The sequence below is a fragment of the Peromyscus californicus genome, unplaced genomic scaffold, assembly GCF_007827085.1.
Source record: "Peromyscus californicus insignis strain IS unplaced genomic scaffold, ASM782708v3 Scaffold_11__1_contigs__length_118956290, whole genome shotgun sequence".
Lineage (NCBI taxonomy): Eukaryota > Metazoa > Chordata > Mammalia > Rodentia > Cricetidae > Peromyscus > Peromyscus californicus.
This window is the reverse complement of record NW_026294402.1, coordinates 81,397,422-81,415,178: the sequence shown is the minus strand read 5'-3', so window position 1 is coordinate 81,415,178 and position 17,757 is coordinate 81,397,422. Positions and strand designations below refer to the sequence as shown.

At 41.4% G+C, this 17,757-nt stretch overlaps 1 protein-coding gene across 9 annotated transcripts in view; it reads left to right on the top strand.

Annotated features, from left to right (window-relative positions):
• The window catches only part of Snap91 (synaptosome associated protein 91), a 117,897-nt gene that overhangs the window by 38,241 nt on the left and 61,899 nt on the right, over window positions 1-17,757 (top strand). For all 9 annotated transcript variants that reach the window (XM_052715943.1, XM_052715936.1, XM_052715996.1 and 6 more), the window contains exons 3-8: window positions 4,248-4,390; window positions 5,039-5,114; window positions 5,802-5,904; window positions 7,597-7,690; window positions 9,154-9,265; window positions 17,055-17,161. In XM_052715943.1, the coding sequence (XP_052571903.1) occupies window positions 4,248-4,390; window positions 5,039-5,114; window positions 5,802-5,904; window positions 7,597-7,690; window positions 9,154-9,265; window positions 17,055-17,161 (635 nt within the window). The remainder of the gene's footprint in view (window positions 1-4,247; window positions 4,391-5,038; window positions 5,115-5,801; window positions 5,905-7,596; window positions 7,691-9,153; window positions 9,266-17,054; window positions 17,162-17,757) is intronic.

The following is a 17,757-nucleotide window of genomic DNA, read 5'->3' as shown; positions in this document are numbered from 1 at the left end:
GTTACAAAATAGTCCTCTTTGATTAATAATAAACTTACTGACATGTAACACGTTTTTTAGAGAAAATGATTATTTTCCAAGTTAAAATAAATAGCAAGAACAGATATTTTCTGTTCTCTGTTCTCTCTCTCTCTCTCTCTCTCTCTCTCTCTCTCTCTCTCTCTCTCTCTCTCTCCCTATTTCTGTCTTTCTCTTTCTCTCTCATATGTGTGCGTGTGCAACGTGTATGCATGTTTGTGTTTTGTATGGGCATGTACATGCCACTGGGCACTTGTGGAGGTCAGAGGACAATTTGCAGGAGTCATGTGGGTCTCAATGATCAAACTCAGTTGTCAGTCTTGGTAGCAAGCATCTTTACATAACACTGAGCCATCTCACTGGCCCCACTTTTTCTTATTTTGTGATAGTAACTACTACTGAGTAGGGAGTCTGATCATTGTAGTCTGAAGTCTCTTAAGCTTCATTTAAATTAGTGGTTCAGAGAGAAACACTTCAATCACACAGCTGCTTTTCCTCAAGGCAACCATTGTTCTGCAAGACTAACACTTCACACATACTTCCCATGTGAAGACATAGGTCACCCAATGTTTCCTACACAGGGCCAGGGAGTAAATGCTTTAGGCTGAGGACCACTGAATTGAGTGTCACAACCATTCATTGGCCTGTGTCACGGTAGAGTGAAAGCAGCCTGAGATGACACACAGATGGCTATGTCCCAACAAAAATTCATAAAAACAGGGAACAGGCCAGATTTTCCCAGTAAGCTGCAGTTTGCCAACCTGACCCAGTAAGTGGAAAGATGAACATATAGCCAGGTGAAGTGGTACACACCTGTAGTTCTGGCTACTAGGAAGCAGAAGCAGGAGAATCCCTTGAGTCAGAAAGTAAGAGCCCCGCCTGTGCAGCATAGCAGTGACCCTCAAGGTAACATGGATTACTTTCATGTCACTGACAGAATACATAGCAGAAACAACCTAAGAGAGGACAGAGGGATTTCTGCTCCTGGTTTCAGAGGGTGTCAATTTCTCAGCCATGTGTACTCTGTATTATCAATGTCATCTCTTTCTGGATTTTTCTACTTGGCCTCAGCCTGCTAGTTCCTATTTTGTTTTGTTTTTTGTTTTTTTTCCCCCAGTAATAAAAAGTTTCTTCCTTGGCCCTGTCCTTTCCGTTTTTCCTCGAGTGAGCCTGAGTTTGACAGTTTCATTGACAAGCATGACGGCCTGTCCGTCAGTCTTATAGTCTGCCTGGTGGTTCAGCTAAATAGGACTCTGTGTAGTGTTTGACCCTGATGACCCCTAACTGCTTCTGGAACTTTTTTTTTTTTTGGTTTTTCAGAGACAGGGTTTCTCTGTGTAGCTTTGCGCCTTTCCTGGATCTTGCGCTGTAGACCAGGCTGGCCTCGAACTCACAGAGATCCGCCTGCCTCTGCCTCCCGAGTGCTGGGATTAAAGGCGTGCGCCACCACCGCCCGGCTGCTTCTGGAACTTTTTGAAGATACTAAATAATAGTCTGAGATGTCTTTGATTTGATCCTTATTTACATGTTTAATTTTCCTTCTTTTGCATGTTCTGTGAGTTACATCTTCTGTTTGTACTTTCAGCTGTCATCACCAGTGACTCCCAATTTACATCTAGGTCAAATGTCTAAGCTTAACATAGAGTCTGCTCCAGGTCCCCCGTCACACATTTCAACATAGATGCCCAATGGCCGTCCAATAGCTCTTTCAAGGTTATCGCTCAAATAGCTTATATATCCCTCCAAAACAGCTTTCCTCCATTTTCAGTAAATAGTTCACTGGTCCCCAGGGTGAGATCTGAAATTGCCCGAGAAGTCTATTCTCTTTCCATCTAATGTCTGTTCCTCTACCTGCAAGTCTGTCTTGTCTGCCTTTTCTTTCTGCTCCTCATCTCCCCACCAACCTTCCTGCGTTCTCATTAGTTCAGTTCTATTGTACCTCATCCTGGCTGGGCTTTGTAGCTTCCTCATGCATCCTCTCAGCCTGTCTTTCCATGCACGGGTGAGTTCCCCTTATCCTGTGCCTGTGTGTATCTTGGAGATAGTACTTGTAGTACAGAATACTGTGGTGGTTCATAATTGTCTTTTATTTGCCTGCTAGAAGCCCCCATTCTTTCCTCATCTCTGAGATGAAACCTAATGCTTCAGTGAGGTTATATGTGGCTCTTCCTGGGACATATGCGACTCAATTGAAGCAAACACAATCTGTCCTCAGACAATTAACCCCCACACCATCACAGCTCTTCAGAGATGTACAACCCTGAAGGATCCATGCTGGATGTGTCTTTAAAAGACGCTTCTCAGGGCAAGGAGCTGGTTTACAGGTTAAGAGTGCATATTGCCTTTCCAGAAGACCTAATTTCAGTTCCAGCGCCCATGTCAGGTGCCTCACAACTACCCGTAACTCAAGCTCCAAGAAGATCTTTAGCCTCTGAGGGGACCCACACTCATGACACACATGAGCACATAATTAAAAATAGTAAAAAAAAAACAACAAAAAAAACTTCTTTGAAGTTCTTCTCAAGACTGGAGAGATGGCTCAGTGGTTAAGAGCACATACTGCTCTTGCCAAGGACCCTAATTGGATTCCCATCACTGATGTTGGTTGGCTCACAACCAATCTGTAACTCCAGCTCTCAGGCATCTGACACCTTTAGACTCCATAGGAACCTGCTTTTATGTGCACTGCCCAGACATAGACACAAATACACACACACACACACACACACACACACACACACACACACACACACACTTGACAACCCAGTGATACCTTAGTTCCTGGGAAACTCACTGATGTAAATGCAGAGAGAAGCAAACCACCCTGATCTTCATTCAAAATCTGCTTTCCCATCAGTAAGCTGAACATTTCTCTATTTCACAAGTAAGATTTTAAACAAATCACCCAAAAAAGCTCTAGGCTTCTAAACTTAGAGATATTAACAATTGTTCTGAATTATGACTAGCCCAAAGTATGATTATTTCTTAGTTCACATACTTTTGAAGTTCCAGCCATCATCCCTATCCTGTCAACATATTTCCCCCCATATTTTCTTTAATTGTAATTCTCATCCTTCAAGAAAGCTTTCCTGGTCCTTTCCAGATGTAGCTCCTAAGAGTTCCCTCTCTTTTAAAACTGGAGGCCTATTCTGTAGGGTTGTTCAGATTAGATGTGGATAGTGAAATGGATTACACAGCTTTTCTATCTTACTATCTAAGGCCAGATCAGAACCAAACACTGTATGGTGTTCTCGGAGCTTGATGAAGGTAATGGATGAATATAGTGGGATCCTTTGCTCATTTGCTATTTTGCTTCTGCTAGTCACATGACAGCATATTTGTTAGCATGCTTTAAAATTCAGATCCCAGTGAAATATACTTTTAGATACTATGTTGCAAACATACATTTCTGTTTTTTTCCTCCAGACAGTGCATTAGATTAGACATTATACTTGGAGTGATGGGAGGCTTAACTTGCCTGGTGTTTGTCATTTAAAAAAAAATGGCATCTGTACCAGCAAATAGGGGGGGAAAAACTCAGACAAGAACACTTTCCTAGTTTGCTTTGCATTACAAACACCATGACCAAAAGCAACTTAGAGAGGGAAGGGTTTATTTCGGATTGTAGGTTACAGTGCATCCTGAAAGGATGTCAGAGTAGGAACTCCAGGCAGGAACCTAGAGTCAGAAGCTAGAGCAGAGGCTGTCGAGGAGTGCTGCTCCCTGGCTTGCTTGCTCAGTTTGCTTTTATACAACTCAGGACCACTTGCCCAGGGATGATGCTGTCCACAGTAGGCTGGGTCCTCCCACATCAATCATTAATCAGGAAATGCTCCCAAAGACTTTTCTACAGGCCAGTCTTATGGGACCATTTTCTCAGTTGAGGTTTTCTCTGATGACCTGAGTTTGTGTCAAGTTGACCAAAAACTAACCAGCACAATACAGAAGAGAATAAATAAATATACTGGTTAAAAAATGGATTTAATATATATTTAATATGTAGTTAAATATATATTAATATATTTATATATATTTAACTACATATTAAATATATATTAATATATATTTAATGCATTTATGTAAGAATGCTACAGTATAATTTTTTTCAATTAACTCTTGTCGAAACAATTTTGAAGTCATGCATGCTTTACTAATAATGAGCTTTAAATGTTTAAAGTTTGAGGTGAATTTTATATGTAATAGTTACTGGATATCTTATATTTTCATAGATTTGATCCAGGCTACCAATGAGACCAATGTCAATATTCCTCAGATGGCCGACACCCTCTTTGAGCGAGCAACAAACAGTAGCTGGGTGGTGGTATTTAAAGCTTTAGTGACCACACATCATCTTATGGTGCACGGAAATGAGGTAACCCAATACACAACTGTTTCTTGGTAGAGGCCGGGGTAGCGAAATATGATAGTAATTTATATAAGACCCTTGAATTTTCACTCATGACGGAAAGAAGAAATATGTGCTTTCCATTCATTCTGAGTATAATTTCAACCTTGGATTTAGCTATCTTTAAAAATGTATTTTGATTTGGACCTGTATCTCAGTGATACAGAAGCATTTAAGTTTATAATATGCTTTATGAATGTATGAGCAGGTAAAAATGTTAAAGGGAAGGATCAGGAGGGCCATTTTCCTACAGGAAGTATTCCTTTGTGTCTTCGAATGAAGATCACTTTAATGGAATGTTTACTTTTGAAAAATATTGATAAAATTAAATTTCTTCTTTTATATGCAATTCCTAGTGAATCCTATTGAATTTTCGTTGTTTCTGGCATATACAGAAGTAAAAGGTCACAAAATTTAATTATGATTCAATGACTGTTTCTTTGGAGTTTTAAAAACAATTTCTCCCTTAGAGAAAGTAAGCAGCATAGGATGCTTCATAACTAAAGGAACACAATAAAAAATTATAAACATAAGTAAATACCGCTTTAGCATCAGAAGTTATTTAAAATTATGATGTCAAAATAGGGATATTTAATTCTAATTTTTGTTTTTCAGAGATTTATTCAGTATTTGGCCTCTAGAAATACGCTATTCAACCTCAGCAACTTTCTGGATAAAAGTGGATCCCACGGTGAGAAAATAAAATCTGGGGTTGGCCATTAATCCAAAGTCATTGTTACAGATAGTCTCATTGGTCTCTTAAAAACATAATATGAAAGTAGCTATTAAATTAATTATTTCATTGTATACAATTTAGCATATGAAATATATATTAATTTTACTTTATCACTTGGAGTGTTTGCTTTAAAAGGTGAACCTTGAGTGAATCTGTCTTACAGTTTAGGAGACGAGGGAACTAAAGATGTCAACCAATGAATAAGGAAAAAAGATTCCCCTCTTAAATGTTTTATAGGTTAATGTAGCTTGAGTTGTTACCTCTGGTTAATTCATTCTATTTGCTTGCTGTTACATACATGTAAGACTAGATAGACCCATACCAGATGGCTGTGTGTATTACATAAGAAACAGGCTATTATTTGTAACAGTGAACACAAGTCCAAGGAGAAAGATCAGAAAAGACTTTCTGTACAGCACAGTATCATCACCGTATTGAGTGACCAGAGTGCCCCATATGGAAGACTCTCGGCCTGCAAGCAGGATGGTAAATAAGGCTTGCTGTCACATGTTCAGCTCTGTCTGTCTCAGAGGCAGCCATGACAAGCCCTGTCTATTTTGAGGAGCTAAAAAAATAATTACTAGTATGCAAAGTACAATGGAAGGCATTGTGTTCACGGCTTCATCTCCTCTCTCTCCCCAGGTTATGATATGTCTACGTTCATAAGGCGTTACAGTAGATACTTGAATGAAAAGGCATTCTCCTACAGACAGATGGCATTTGACTTTGCCAGAGTGAAGAAAGGGTATGGCTCTCACTCTCTCTCTTACTTATTTAAGCACAGCAAATCCTCAAAGCATACAAGATTTATTTAAACTTATATGCCAACTAACATTGATCCTGAAAGGCCCATTTCCCAGTCACCTGAAGAAACAGCTTAGTAAGTTGGTATGCTAGAAGTTACCATGGAGCTGTGTGGTACTTTGTGTGTTCATGCATAAAAGGCTGATTTGCTGTTCAGACATTATGTGATGCAAGTACTTGTTAAAACCGACTTAACATTCTTTTCTTTTAATTTTCTTTGATGATTTCTTTTTATATTTAATTTTTTTATGTGCATTGGTGTTTCGCTTGCATATATGTCTGGGTGAAGGTGTCAGATCCCCTGGAACTGGAATTATAGACAGTTGTGAGCTGCCGTGTGGGTTCTGGGAATTAAACCACGGTTCTCTGGAAGAGCAGCCAGTGCTCTTAAACGCTAAGCCATCTCTCCAGCCCCTCGACATTCTTAATGTAAATATCTTTAAATAACTTAAGGAGAGAATTGACAAGATTTATTTCAATGTATAGTGATGTTAGATGAAAATAGTTATTTCTGTGAACTGATTTTTTGTCTTGGTTTTGGTTTTGGTTGGTTGAGACAGGGTTTCTCTGTGTAGGCCTGGCTGACCTGGAACTTGCTCTGTAGACCAGGCTGGCCTTTAACTCAGAGATTCGCCTGCCTCTGCCTCCCCAGTACTGGGATTAAAGGCATGTACCACTATTGCCTGGGTGTTTATATGAATTTTAATTGAGGTAAAAAAGAACTTGTGTTATGGTGATTTAGTTTTGAGAGGTAATACTTTCCTAGGAAATATACATACCATAATTTAATTATTGATATTACTTACTGATTAAGAAAGCCTCAACAAAGCAGAAAAATTGAATTTTAATACATTGTTGCCATTTATTTACCTCTAAATTGATGATTTAATCTGGGCTGGCTGAAGTGTTCAGCCAGAAGTTCATGCAGAACTTTTGTCTGTCCCTTACTAAAAGTAAGGATTGGCCGGGCGGTGGTGGCGCACGCCTTTAATCCCAGCACTCGGGAGGCAGAGCCAGGCGGATCTCTGTGAATTCGAGGCCAGCCTGGGCTACCAACTGAGTTCCAGGAAAAGGCGCAAAGCTACACAGAGAAACCCTGTCTCAAAAAACCAAAAAAAAAAAAAAAAAAAAAAAAAAAAAAAAAAAAAAAAAAGTAAGGATAAAATGTTGTAAAAGTTTACTGTTTTAGTTTTAGGAATTGATAGAGGGACTACCCCAGAATTTAAGTGTTCTCAACCTTCCTGCAACCCTTTAGTACAGTTCATCATGTTGTGGTGACTCCCAACTATAAAATTGGTTTCATTGCTACTCCATAACTAATTTTGCTACTGTTATGAATTGTAATATAAATATCTGATGTGCAGGATATATGATATGGGACCCCTATAAAAGGGTTGTTCAATGACACCCCCCCCCCCCCCCCCGCAAAGGTCTATGACCCACAGGTTGAGAAGCACTGATTGAAGAGCATGTGCTGCTCTTCCGGAGGATCTAAGCCAATAGCCACAACCTCTTAATGCCTGACAGTGATCTCAGGAGATTTACCCAGGAAGTGAGGAGGGCAGCTCAGAGCAAAGACATGGCCTTGTGTTTGCAGTGTGCACAAGGATGTGTGCTTCTGTTTGTGTTACAGGGCTGACGGTGTGATGAGGACAATGGTTCCCGAAAAGCTCCTGAAGAGCATGCCCATCCTGCAGGGGCAGATTGATGCGCTGCTGGAGTTTGATGTACGTTTCTCACGTTCAATGTTTCTTGCCTAATTGGTCTTTGTGTTTTCTGTAAAGGGGCTACAGGTCAGTTAGAGGTTGCCACAGGATTTGCAAAAGAGTGCCTTCATGTAGATGAATTACAGGACTATTTCATTCATGCTCTTAGGCCCCCAGATTTTTCCAGAGTTTACAAGCGGTTTCCTAAGGTCATAGAAAAGGGTGAGCATGGCCTTCTTAGAGCCTTCTGTTCTGAGGAGACTGTAGTTTGTTGTGCTTATAGGATGAAGTATGCACAAGTTGTGCCTCAGGCAGCTAAATAACTGTGCTTTCCTATCAAAAACCATCTGACGTGGACTACTTAAGTGACACTGTCCACTTAAGTGTCCAGAGAGAGTGATTTTGCATTATCATAGATAACAGGTCTTTTCTGGCAAAGTCACTAAGTATTATTTATTTGTCAAAAACATACCTGCTGGGGCTGGAGGAATGGTTCAGTGGTTAAGAAAGTAGCTTCTCTTGTAGAGAACCGAGTCTGATTTACTATACCCACATGGCAGCTCACAACCATCTATAGTTCCAGTTCCCAGGGGATCAGCTTCCCTTTCCTGACCTCCATGAGCACCAGGCATACAAGTGTTACACAGACATACACACAGGCAAAATATATATATTATATATATAATAATTTTTAGAAAACATACCTGAATGTGGCTGCGGTGACAGATACATTGATGCATATGTGTGATAAAGTTGTGTAGAACTAAATGCAACCGTAGTGTATGCAATGAATCTAGGGAACTCAGACTGCAGTCAGTTGTGTCGTTCAGTACCCTGCCTGTGACATGATTACCTAGAGTTCCGTGGGCTCTTTACTATGTCTGGGAGAAACTAGGTCAATGCCACATGGGATCCCCCTCTCTTACTTCTTACAACTGCTCGTAAATGTATAATTAACTCAAGAATAGCAGTTAAGAGGCCCTGACTCATGAGAAGAAGGTACTTGGACATGCAGGAAAGTTCTGAGCCCTCACTGTCTGCTCTTCTGTGATTTGAGTTGTCTAAAATGCTTTCCTCAAAGACTCCTAGCTTAAAGTCTTTGTTAAGATTCCACGACTTAGGCTATAATTGAGCCCTACTCGGGACAACTAAGTCTTGTGAAATTTGAAGTAGAAATTGCAAACCATCACGTTGGTTTTTGACAGCTTTTTACAGTAAGGTCCTTATAGGACAGCTAATCTGAATGTTTTTTCTTTCTTTTAATTTATCTATTTTTAGCTTTCCTCTTCCTTACTAAGGGTTCTAGCTTAGATAATTGGTGCATATGAGACCAGTCATTTGGTATTGCTAGTCTTACTAAAAATTACCCAACATTTTTAGAATATGAGTGAATTTCTCAGTGGTCATTTGTGACATTTTATTGTGATTTAAGAAGAATACTGATTTGATGATGTGCAGCTAAAGTTAAATGCTCGTTCTTCTAGGTGCATCCAAATGAACTAACAAATGGTGTCATAAATGCTGCATTTATGCTTCTTTTCAAAGATCTTATCAAACTTTTCGCTTGCTACAATGATGGCGTCATTAACTTACTTGGTAAGTGACCCCGCTGTGGAACGTTGGGCTGATGGGGCTGTGATAAGGCTGACAAATTCTGGGGGGCCGACTCCCTTGTCTTACTTCTTGAGCCCTCAATGAGTGCATCAGCAGGGGCAGTGTTGTGTCAGATGCCATGATACTGAGGAACTCCCGAGGGTGGTGCTAGCCGAGCCACATGGCTGAGGGGATAAATCCATAGCTAGGGTAGACATCTAGCACAAGGTAGGCAGATTGATGATCTCCCTCCTCAAAGGACCTGTCCCACTGAGGATCAGCAGTGATGAGAGGCACACGCCAGCTAAGGTAGGAACCCTCTGCTGTCCAGCCTGTTCGCTCTCCCTTCCGATGTCATTACCACTCCTACACCGTTCTCTCGCCCTCGCTGTTAAAAGCCTGTTGGCAGTGTGTGCCTCTTGATCTGCATAGTTATCTATTTTGAAGGTAGATTCACTTCCTTCGCCCAGGTCCATCCTGATCTCCTTGTCGTCAATACTTCAGCTTAACATTGCCAAATCCCTGTCATCCAACCCAATAGCAGTTGCTCCCCACAGTTTGGTAGTCTCCTCTAAGTCTTGTTACAAGAGGAAAGGCAGATAGTGTACTATCAAAGACTTGGCTATGAAAATTTCATTCTCTTATTCAGATCACCCCTTTGCAGAAATATTATAAACTATGTTACTTCCAGCTAGTACCAAACTGGGATTTTCTTCTGCCTCTGTTGGCTGGTCATGAGGATTTCCTAGAGGCCACAGATAGGATTCAAAGGATAATTGAGAGAAATGGCTATGCACAAGAGAGACTCAGTGCTCTGGAGATGGGGCTTCTGTTCACACAACCTGTCTACTTATTCATGGCTTGCTCAACTGATAATATCATATATCCTAAAATATCCTTGTGTTTGTCCAACTTTACAACTTGGTAGATTACATAGTACCCACTCTGTGTCTGAGGGCCAGTTGGTTCTCTTTGGTCAGGATCTTGGTCTCTAGAAGTAAACCAACAATGGCTACTCTTAAGGACATCACTGCTGTCTGAAGAAGGCATGGCTTCATTGTCAAGCACTATGGACCTGTGCTGGAGCATGATAGAGGGATTTCATAACATGTAAATGTGTTGCACACTACTTGAGTACCTTTAGATTTTTCTGGAACCAAGGCTTAAGATTGGAGTGGTTGTGGAACTTTCTGTTGCCTGAGTTCTCTCTTATCTGTCACTGTGCAGGATGCTCTCCTTACAGCAGCACATACACACATGTTCTGTGTGTTTCCTGAAAAACCAAAGCAGCTTAGCAGACTTTAGACTGTGTCTTATTTGCAAGGAGCTCCAATTGCAAAATGTACCTTTGACATAAAGAGCTCTCTAAACTACCCAGACTTTTGGACACTCAGAAACCTTATTAAGGTGGCATGTCCTTCTGTCTCCCACTTTGACTTTTTATGTCATTTATCAAGACATCTCTTGTTACCTGCAGTTCTTACCCAGTAGGTACTATCATTCTGGTATCATCAGAATAATGTCCTATGGGATTGTGACAGCCAAGACAGGTTGATGTCCTTAAAATGAGAGGATGGTTATAAACTTGCACCTCTGCCTGCTGACGGCAACTCCTTCTGATGGTCTCTGTTCACTGGGGGAGAGATCAATGCATTTTCTACCTCAGTAACCACTTCCAAGGTGCCAAGAAGTGTGTTGATTCTCCTCTGGTGAAAGAGGACACATTTGGATCTCTGTGAGTCGGGAGCTCATTGCGTGATTAAGCTTACAGTAACCATTGTTAAACTCTAAAACATTTTTTGCCCAAACCAAACATGCAGAGATGAAGTAGAATTATTATTCCCATGTCTTCACAGGGATCAGCAAAGTTTGGCAACTTTGCTAGTGTCAAAGTGTGTCCCTTTTCAGGAAACAAAGCAAATACCCACAAGTCATTCTATACATCCCCTGGATATATCTCCTGATCACAAAGCTTCCATCCAAACTGGTGGAACGTCACATCAGTCCCCCTGGGGCAGCAGTATCTTAGAGTCAGCATTTCTTAAAGTCTGAGTGGATAAGCCTACCCCCACTTTCCAGAGTCCATGCTCAGGCTCAAATCACCAGCCTTTGGTTTGTTTACCCAAGTTGATAAATGGCTGATCATATTGCAAATCTAATTTACTGTTCTTTCTTTCCTGCTCAGCAACTTTAGGAGTCCATTCCAGTTTTCCAATTTGTTATCACTTAGGGTTGATGAGTTCATGGCACAGGTGTGGGATGGGGTAACTGGGTACCTAATCAGATTTATATTTCAGATCAACATACTTCCTGAAGTTTTGTTTTGTGTGTGTGTGGGGGGGGGTGTGTTTGCCTGCCTGTATGCTTGTGTACCGTCAGCAGTACCCATGGGATCAGAAGAAGGCATTGATTCCCTGGAACTGGAGTTACAGAGAGTTGGGAGCCACCATGTGGATGCTGGGAATCAAACCCAGGTCCTCTGGAAGAGCAATGAGTGTTCTTAACCTCTGAGCCATCTCTCCAGCCCCTAACATGAACACATTTTTAGAATTAATAAGTTATGAAATACTTCTGATAAAATGTATGTTTTTGTGTAGCTATAACTAAATTTGTTATCTTGCTTTTTATCTGGCAGATGTCCAGTCCACAAAAATTTGTGAGATTTTGACCTTCTTTTGGCATGCATATCCTCCCTCCTGAGTCAGACTCTGTACATGTCTGCCCCTCAGAAAGCTCTAGACTAGAATGATCTTCCCCTTGCAGCCACGGGGTGCCAGACCTGGAAGCCAGCCTGACTGATCTTGTAGTTGCTTAACGCCAACGTAGGTGAGGAGCTTCTACATATAGCCTCATGATGTTCTCTGTGTCATCATGGCGTTTCTGCAGAAAGACAGCTGGGAAGAGGAATTGGGAGAGTCAAGCAAAATGAGCCCTGCTCCCAAGCTGGAATATTTTTTTCCTGTCTGAACAGGCTGGTCTTCCTTAGACCTTAGTATCTTATTCTTAATAGACTAGAATTACTGGCTTCTAAATCACATTTGGGGTCATAAAGCAGCTGGCAGGGAGAGAGGGTTATGGGAACAGAGAGGAACTGTGTATGAGGAAAATCTTATTTTCCCAGGAAGCCTGGGCTGACAAGATACAGTCTTGAAGTACCACAGATAGACTTTGCCTCAAGCCTAACATGAAATCATGTGTTTTCCTTCTCTTTCTAAAGCTCCTCAAAAGAAGTGAGAGCAGCCACTTATCTCTGTTGTTTTATTAGCCTTGCTCCCCCCTGTGGTGGACTAGCCCATGGCTTGCTAAGCTTCATTCTAGAAGAGTATAGAAAGCTTAACACAGTCTATGGTGATCCCAGCTTTCTGGGGGCAAAGATGGTCATCACCTGCAATTCTAACCAGGTTGTAAACCTGATCCCAGACTGGAGTCTCATCAGGTACCAAATACTGTGTCTTCAAAACAAAACAAAAACAGAAAAGGAAAACAGAAACTGCTTTACATTTTCTATCTAGAGAAGAATTTATATAGGAGGTTGGGGACTTCTATAATTAATGGAAGCCTCCAGAAACTGGCTCTGGGCTCTGTCTCCTGAAGGAACGCCTAGGATAGAGTGCCCATGTTTACAGGATCTGCTTCTCTGAGGCTGCCTCTTCAGGTTACTTTACAAATAAGAAGCTGCAACCGCCCAGCTTCTTCACAGCACCAGGCAGCTGGGAAATGGACCCTTGAAGCTGTAATCCAGGATTAAGGATGATCACATGACTGTTACTTTAATCATGACTCCTCTAAATCCAGGAAGCTGGGCAGTGGGTAGCAGGATGCTAGAGGCAGGCCATCTCAGCTGCTCGGGCTTCTGCCTGTCAGAAGCAATAGACTGAGCAGCAGCAGAAAGGCAGGCGCAGGAAGACAGCTCCTGCCTTAGGGTTATCTTGTAGCTCTAGTCCATGTGCAGGGCTGAGTCTGGTGGGTGGGGCCAGTCACTCACATCAAGCACATTGCTCTTGGGGGGACGGAGAGATGTGTGCCTTATTTGGGGACAGATTTTTGCCCTAAATATGAAGTTCAAAACCAAATGAATTTTCATTTCAGGTTAGAGATGTTACCGCTAAAGCAGACATGCAGATTTTCCTATTAGTTTTTTTTTTTTTTTTTTACAGGTCACTCTTACAGATGTGAGCTTTTTCCTAGGGCTTATGAGCCACCAATCAGTTCCTTCTGTCCCGACCCTTTTGATGAGTGTCAGCGTTGCGATTCTTAGTGTTTGTAGCTTCGTAAATCCAGATAGCGGACTCTTCCCTGACCCTGCACAGTCGCTGAAACTGAACTCTTCACCTCTTCGCTCCTAATCTCTTTTCTCGCTAAGCCGTGGCTCTTTTCCACCTGCAACCCCGATTAGCCTTGTTGCTCATCGTTCTGGGCTCCGCAGCCGGCCAGCAATGACGTCCTGTCGGTTCTTTCTCGTCCTCTCTCACTTAGCTTTCTTCCTATTTCAGTATCAAGAGCAGTGGCTCTGGTGCCTGCAGCCCCTTAGCAATCCGACAAGTTCAGCCATGTCGTTCTCCCCTCTGTTGTACTGACAGCCGCTCAGCCGAGTTGATTTCCTGCGTAGATGGCGTCGAGAAGGCAATTTCTGGTTAGATGAGAACAAGAGCTTATTTGAGCCATTTTAATTTTTAATTTGATAGCACTAGCTCACTGGCTAAACTGGGAGAGGGGAAAGGTTATAGGACCATTGAATTGTTTTGTATCAAGGGCTTTTGGGAAGTGGTCCAAGCATCTCTTTTGTTCTGCTGTGTAGCCTCCATCAGCATGGTCAGAACTGCTCTTGGTAAAGTAACAGTCTTAACTAGCAGATAGGCACACAAGACTGGGCTCCTGATTGTTTTGAGGCAAGTATGTGCTTTGCTTATAGGAGGGAGCCTTATCAAAATGTGTGTTGGTTGAAATCAAAGACTTCCCGACTGTAGTTTGTGTGTAAATTGGAGACAGTTTGGATGTTCTCTTAGTCCAGGTTTCCAATGCTGTGATGAAACCCCATGACCAAAACCAAGTTGGGGAGGAAAAGGTTTATTCCACTTACAGTTCTATATCACTGTTCATCCTTAAAGGCAATCAGGGCAGGAACTTAAATAGGGCAGGAACCTGGAGACAGGAGCTAATTGATGAAGATGCTATGGAGGAGTGCTGCTTACTGGTTTGATATTGCAGCTTGCTCAGCCTGCTTACTTATAGACCCCAGGACTGCCCACCCAGAGGTGGCACTGCCCATAATGGACTGGGCCCTCCCACATCAATCACTAAGTAAGAAAATGCCCTACAGGCTTGCCCACAGCCCCGTCTTATACAGCCTGATTTTATAGAGGCATTTTCTTAATTAAGGTTCCCTCCTCTCAGATGACTGTGACTTGTGTCACTGTGACATAGAAACTAGCTGGGGCAGTTGCTATAAAACTTGAAATTGATTGTCACAGTGAAACTCTGACATCCAAGTGGAATGTCTTGCTTAACTAAGGCCTAGTTATATCTATGTGGAAATCTATTCCAAAGTCAATGCTGAAACGTATCACAGTTTTACAGATGTCAAATTTGATCATTTCAGGTACTGAAAAACAAGATGTTATCTTTAGTGGGGAAGAAAAGATGTTCACTTCCATAGAATAGGACTTTCTCTGGACCCTTCCTTCTGTGACTGCAGGGGATGAAGGAGCCGCTCAGATTCGCCACAGCAGTAGAACACCGTGTTGCCTTCTTGTGTCATTGCTGTTATACTATCAGAGAAACAACTACCATGTTATAGCCTGGAGAGAGGGCGGTTGAAGGCCCTTCGTACTGAAGCCCAACTTACCATGAAAAAACAAAACAAAAAAAGATGCAAGAGACAGAGAAAATTGCGTAACCGTTGATGTATTAATTCAAAGGGAAAAGTGATATTACCCAATTTGATTTCTTTTCTCATGTTGCTTCTGAAGACCGCACAGTGAGAAATAAGTTAGATGATAATAAAGAGAAGTAATTTGAGAAATTTGAACAAAATGGTCTGAAAAGCGAAGGGAAGACCGGAAGAAGTATAATTTTTCAGAATAAATCCCAATTTTCCATTTTTACAGTACAAAAGGATGTACTTCCATTGTGCCAGCGTGATGCTGTCAGCAGCATCACAAACCAGGCTAAGGTAGACGAGAAATGACCTTCAGATTTGACCTCTGCTTCCAGCAAGTCGCCCCTGCTGTCATGTCTCTTTTTTTTTTTTTTTTTGGTTTTTCGAGACAGGGTTTCTCTGTGTAGCTTTGCGCCTTTCCTGGGACTCACTTGGTAGCCCAGGCTGGCCTCGAACTCACAGAGATCCGCCTGGCTCTGCCTCCCGAGTGCTGGGATTAAAGGTGTGCGTCACCACCGCCCGGCTATGTCTCTTTTTTATGACCCACTGAGTTTGACCAGGCTTGCTTACATGACCGTGAGCGTGAGTGGGGGCCCTATACAGAAGTGTGGCCAGCTTGTCAGCTGGCCTCCCTAAAATAGTAATATAATAATAGTAATAATAATAATAATAATAATAAATAGAACTCATCTTGCCAAATCTAGGCATAAAGAAAACAATGTTTGTTTCCTTGAAAAAGGCTTGACTTAAGTACCCCATAAGGAAGGTCTGTGTTAAAAGTCAAATTATCAAAGGCTGTCAACAGAAGGTAATGAGTAGTTACCCTAGGTAAATAGTTCTTCACCTAATTATATATTTTCAAACTTTTCTGAAGAAAATTACCAAAAATACTTTTGAGGTAGTAAAATTACAAGCTGAATGACATGAAGAACTCTCATTTGAGAGAATATAGATGTAGCATGGCTTTAACCATGTGCAGACTTAGAGGGATGCATTTATAAAGCAGTGCCGGCTACCTGTTGCTCTATCTTCACTCTGGACAGTCCTTTACTGCATTGTCCACTGGTCATGACTGACAGAGTGAAATGGTGAATGTCTGGCAAAAACTCTGAGAAAGTTCTAGTTTTCTTTTAAACTAGTATCTGAAAAACACATTGTTATACTGTAATTAAAACAAAATACCCTAATGACTGAGTTCTAGACTGGGGGTTGGATAATAACAAAAGAGAAGGACAAGGTGATCGCTGTTAGTAAAATTGAGAAAAAGACTAGGCTCGCAAAGCAGAAAGTCAGGAAAGGTTTGGTGAGCCAGATGACGTTATAAGAATCTTCCACTTTATAATTCAAAAACACGCTATAATATTTGACGGAAATAATTTATGACCAGTCTACTCATCAACTTACATGAATATAAAGAATGCTTCAGTTCTAGAAGATTTAATAAATGATTGCTTTAAAGTATATTGATTATTGCTTTATATGACTAAGTAAGAAAATAATGACCCTAGGGCTGGGATGTCACCTGGTATAGAGCATTCAGTCTCCAGCATCTGAGAGAGAGAGAGCAGATAAGAAGGACAGGAGACAGGAGAGAAACAAAAGAATAAGGATGCTGTGGAATGCACCTATAGCTTTGAGTTGAGGTTGTCATTGGGAACAGTTTTTAAAACAAATCCAGAAGCGTGGGGGTCCTGTATGCTTCTGACTCAGTTCCTTTGTCACTGAAATTGCTTCCTGGGAGACAGATGATGACCACGCACCTTTCTTCAGCTACTCTGCTTCCCTGTCGGTTCTATTTTAATGTTTTCCTGCCTATGCTTTCACTCAGGCCTTAAGCTTTCAGTAGCATTGGAACGAAAGCTTAGAGTAAAACAGAATACTGTTTTCAAACTGTCTATCGCTTATCTCTTCTAGAAAAGTTTTTTGAGATGAAGAAAGGACAATGTAAAGATGCGCTAGAAATTTACAAACGATTTCTAACTAGAATGACGCGAGTGTCCGAATTTCTCAAGGTGGCAGAGGTAAGTGGTCCAGGCTTTGTTGCTAAGGAACTAGTGTGCAGCATAACATCTGGTCAGATAAGACATCTAGCACCAGTCCAGGATATATGAGGATGAGAGTTGAGCTTATAGTCACCTCCCCCACCCGTCAGTCAGAGCGGTGTTCCACACCCCTGCCTCCCAATCAGATGCACTCAAATGAAGTGTCCATGGGTTATGATATTGGTTCTGTTCTACAAATTGGCCCAGTCCTCCATTCTACCTAATGGCCATTTTGTTGTTGTTGTATTGTAAGAAACTGCTATATTCTGAACCCTACATTTGCCTTTAGAAAAATATATCCATTGTTTATAAAGTATAAATCATGAGTCCTGATCTCCCTTACCCTGTCAGTGACTTAATCATAACAAAAAGGCTAAAGTATAAGTTATTTTATAGAGATTACACATTGTTTCTTAAGGATACTCATTACACTTAATCATAACAACTGCAAAACACCGTTGGCATTCCTGAGATTATCTGTAAAGTGGAGTTTTGGTTTGTTTGCTTGTTTTTTCTCTTATGAAATCCAGTACTTGACTTGTGCTGATCCTGGAAGTGATGGCATTAATGTAGGC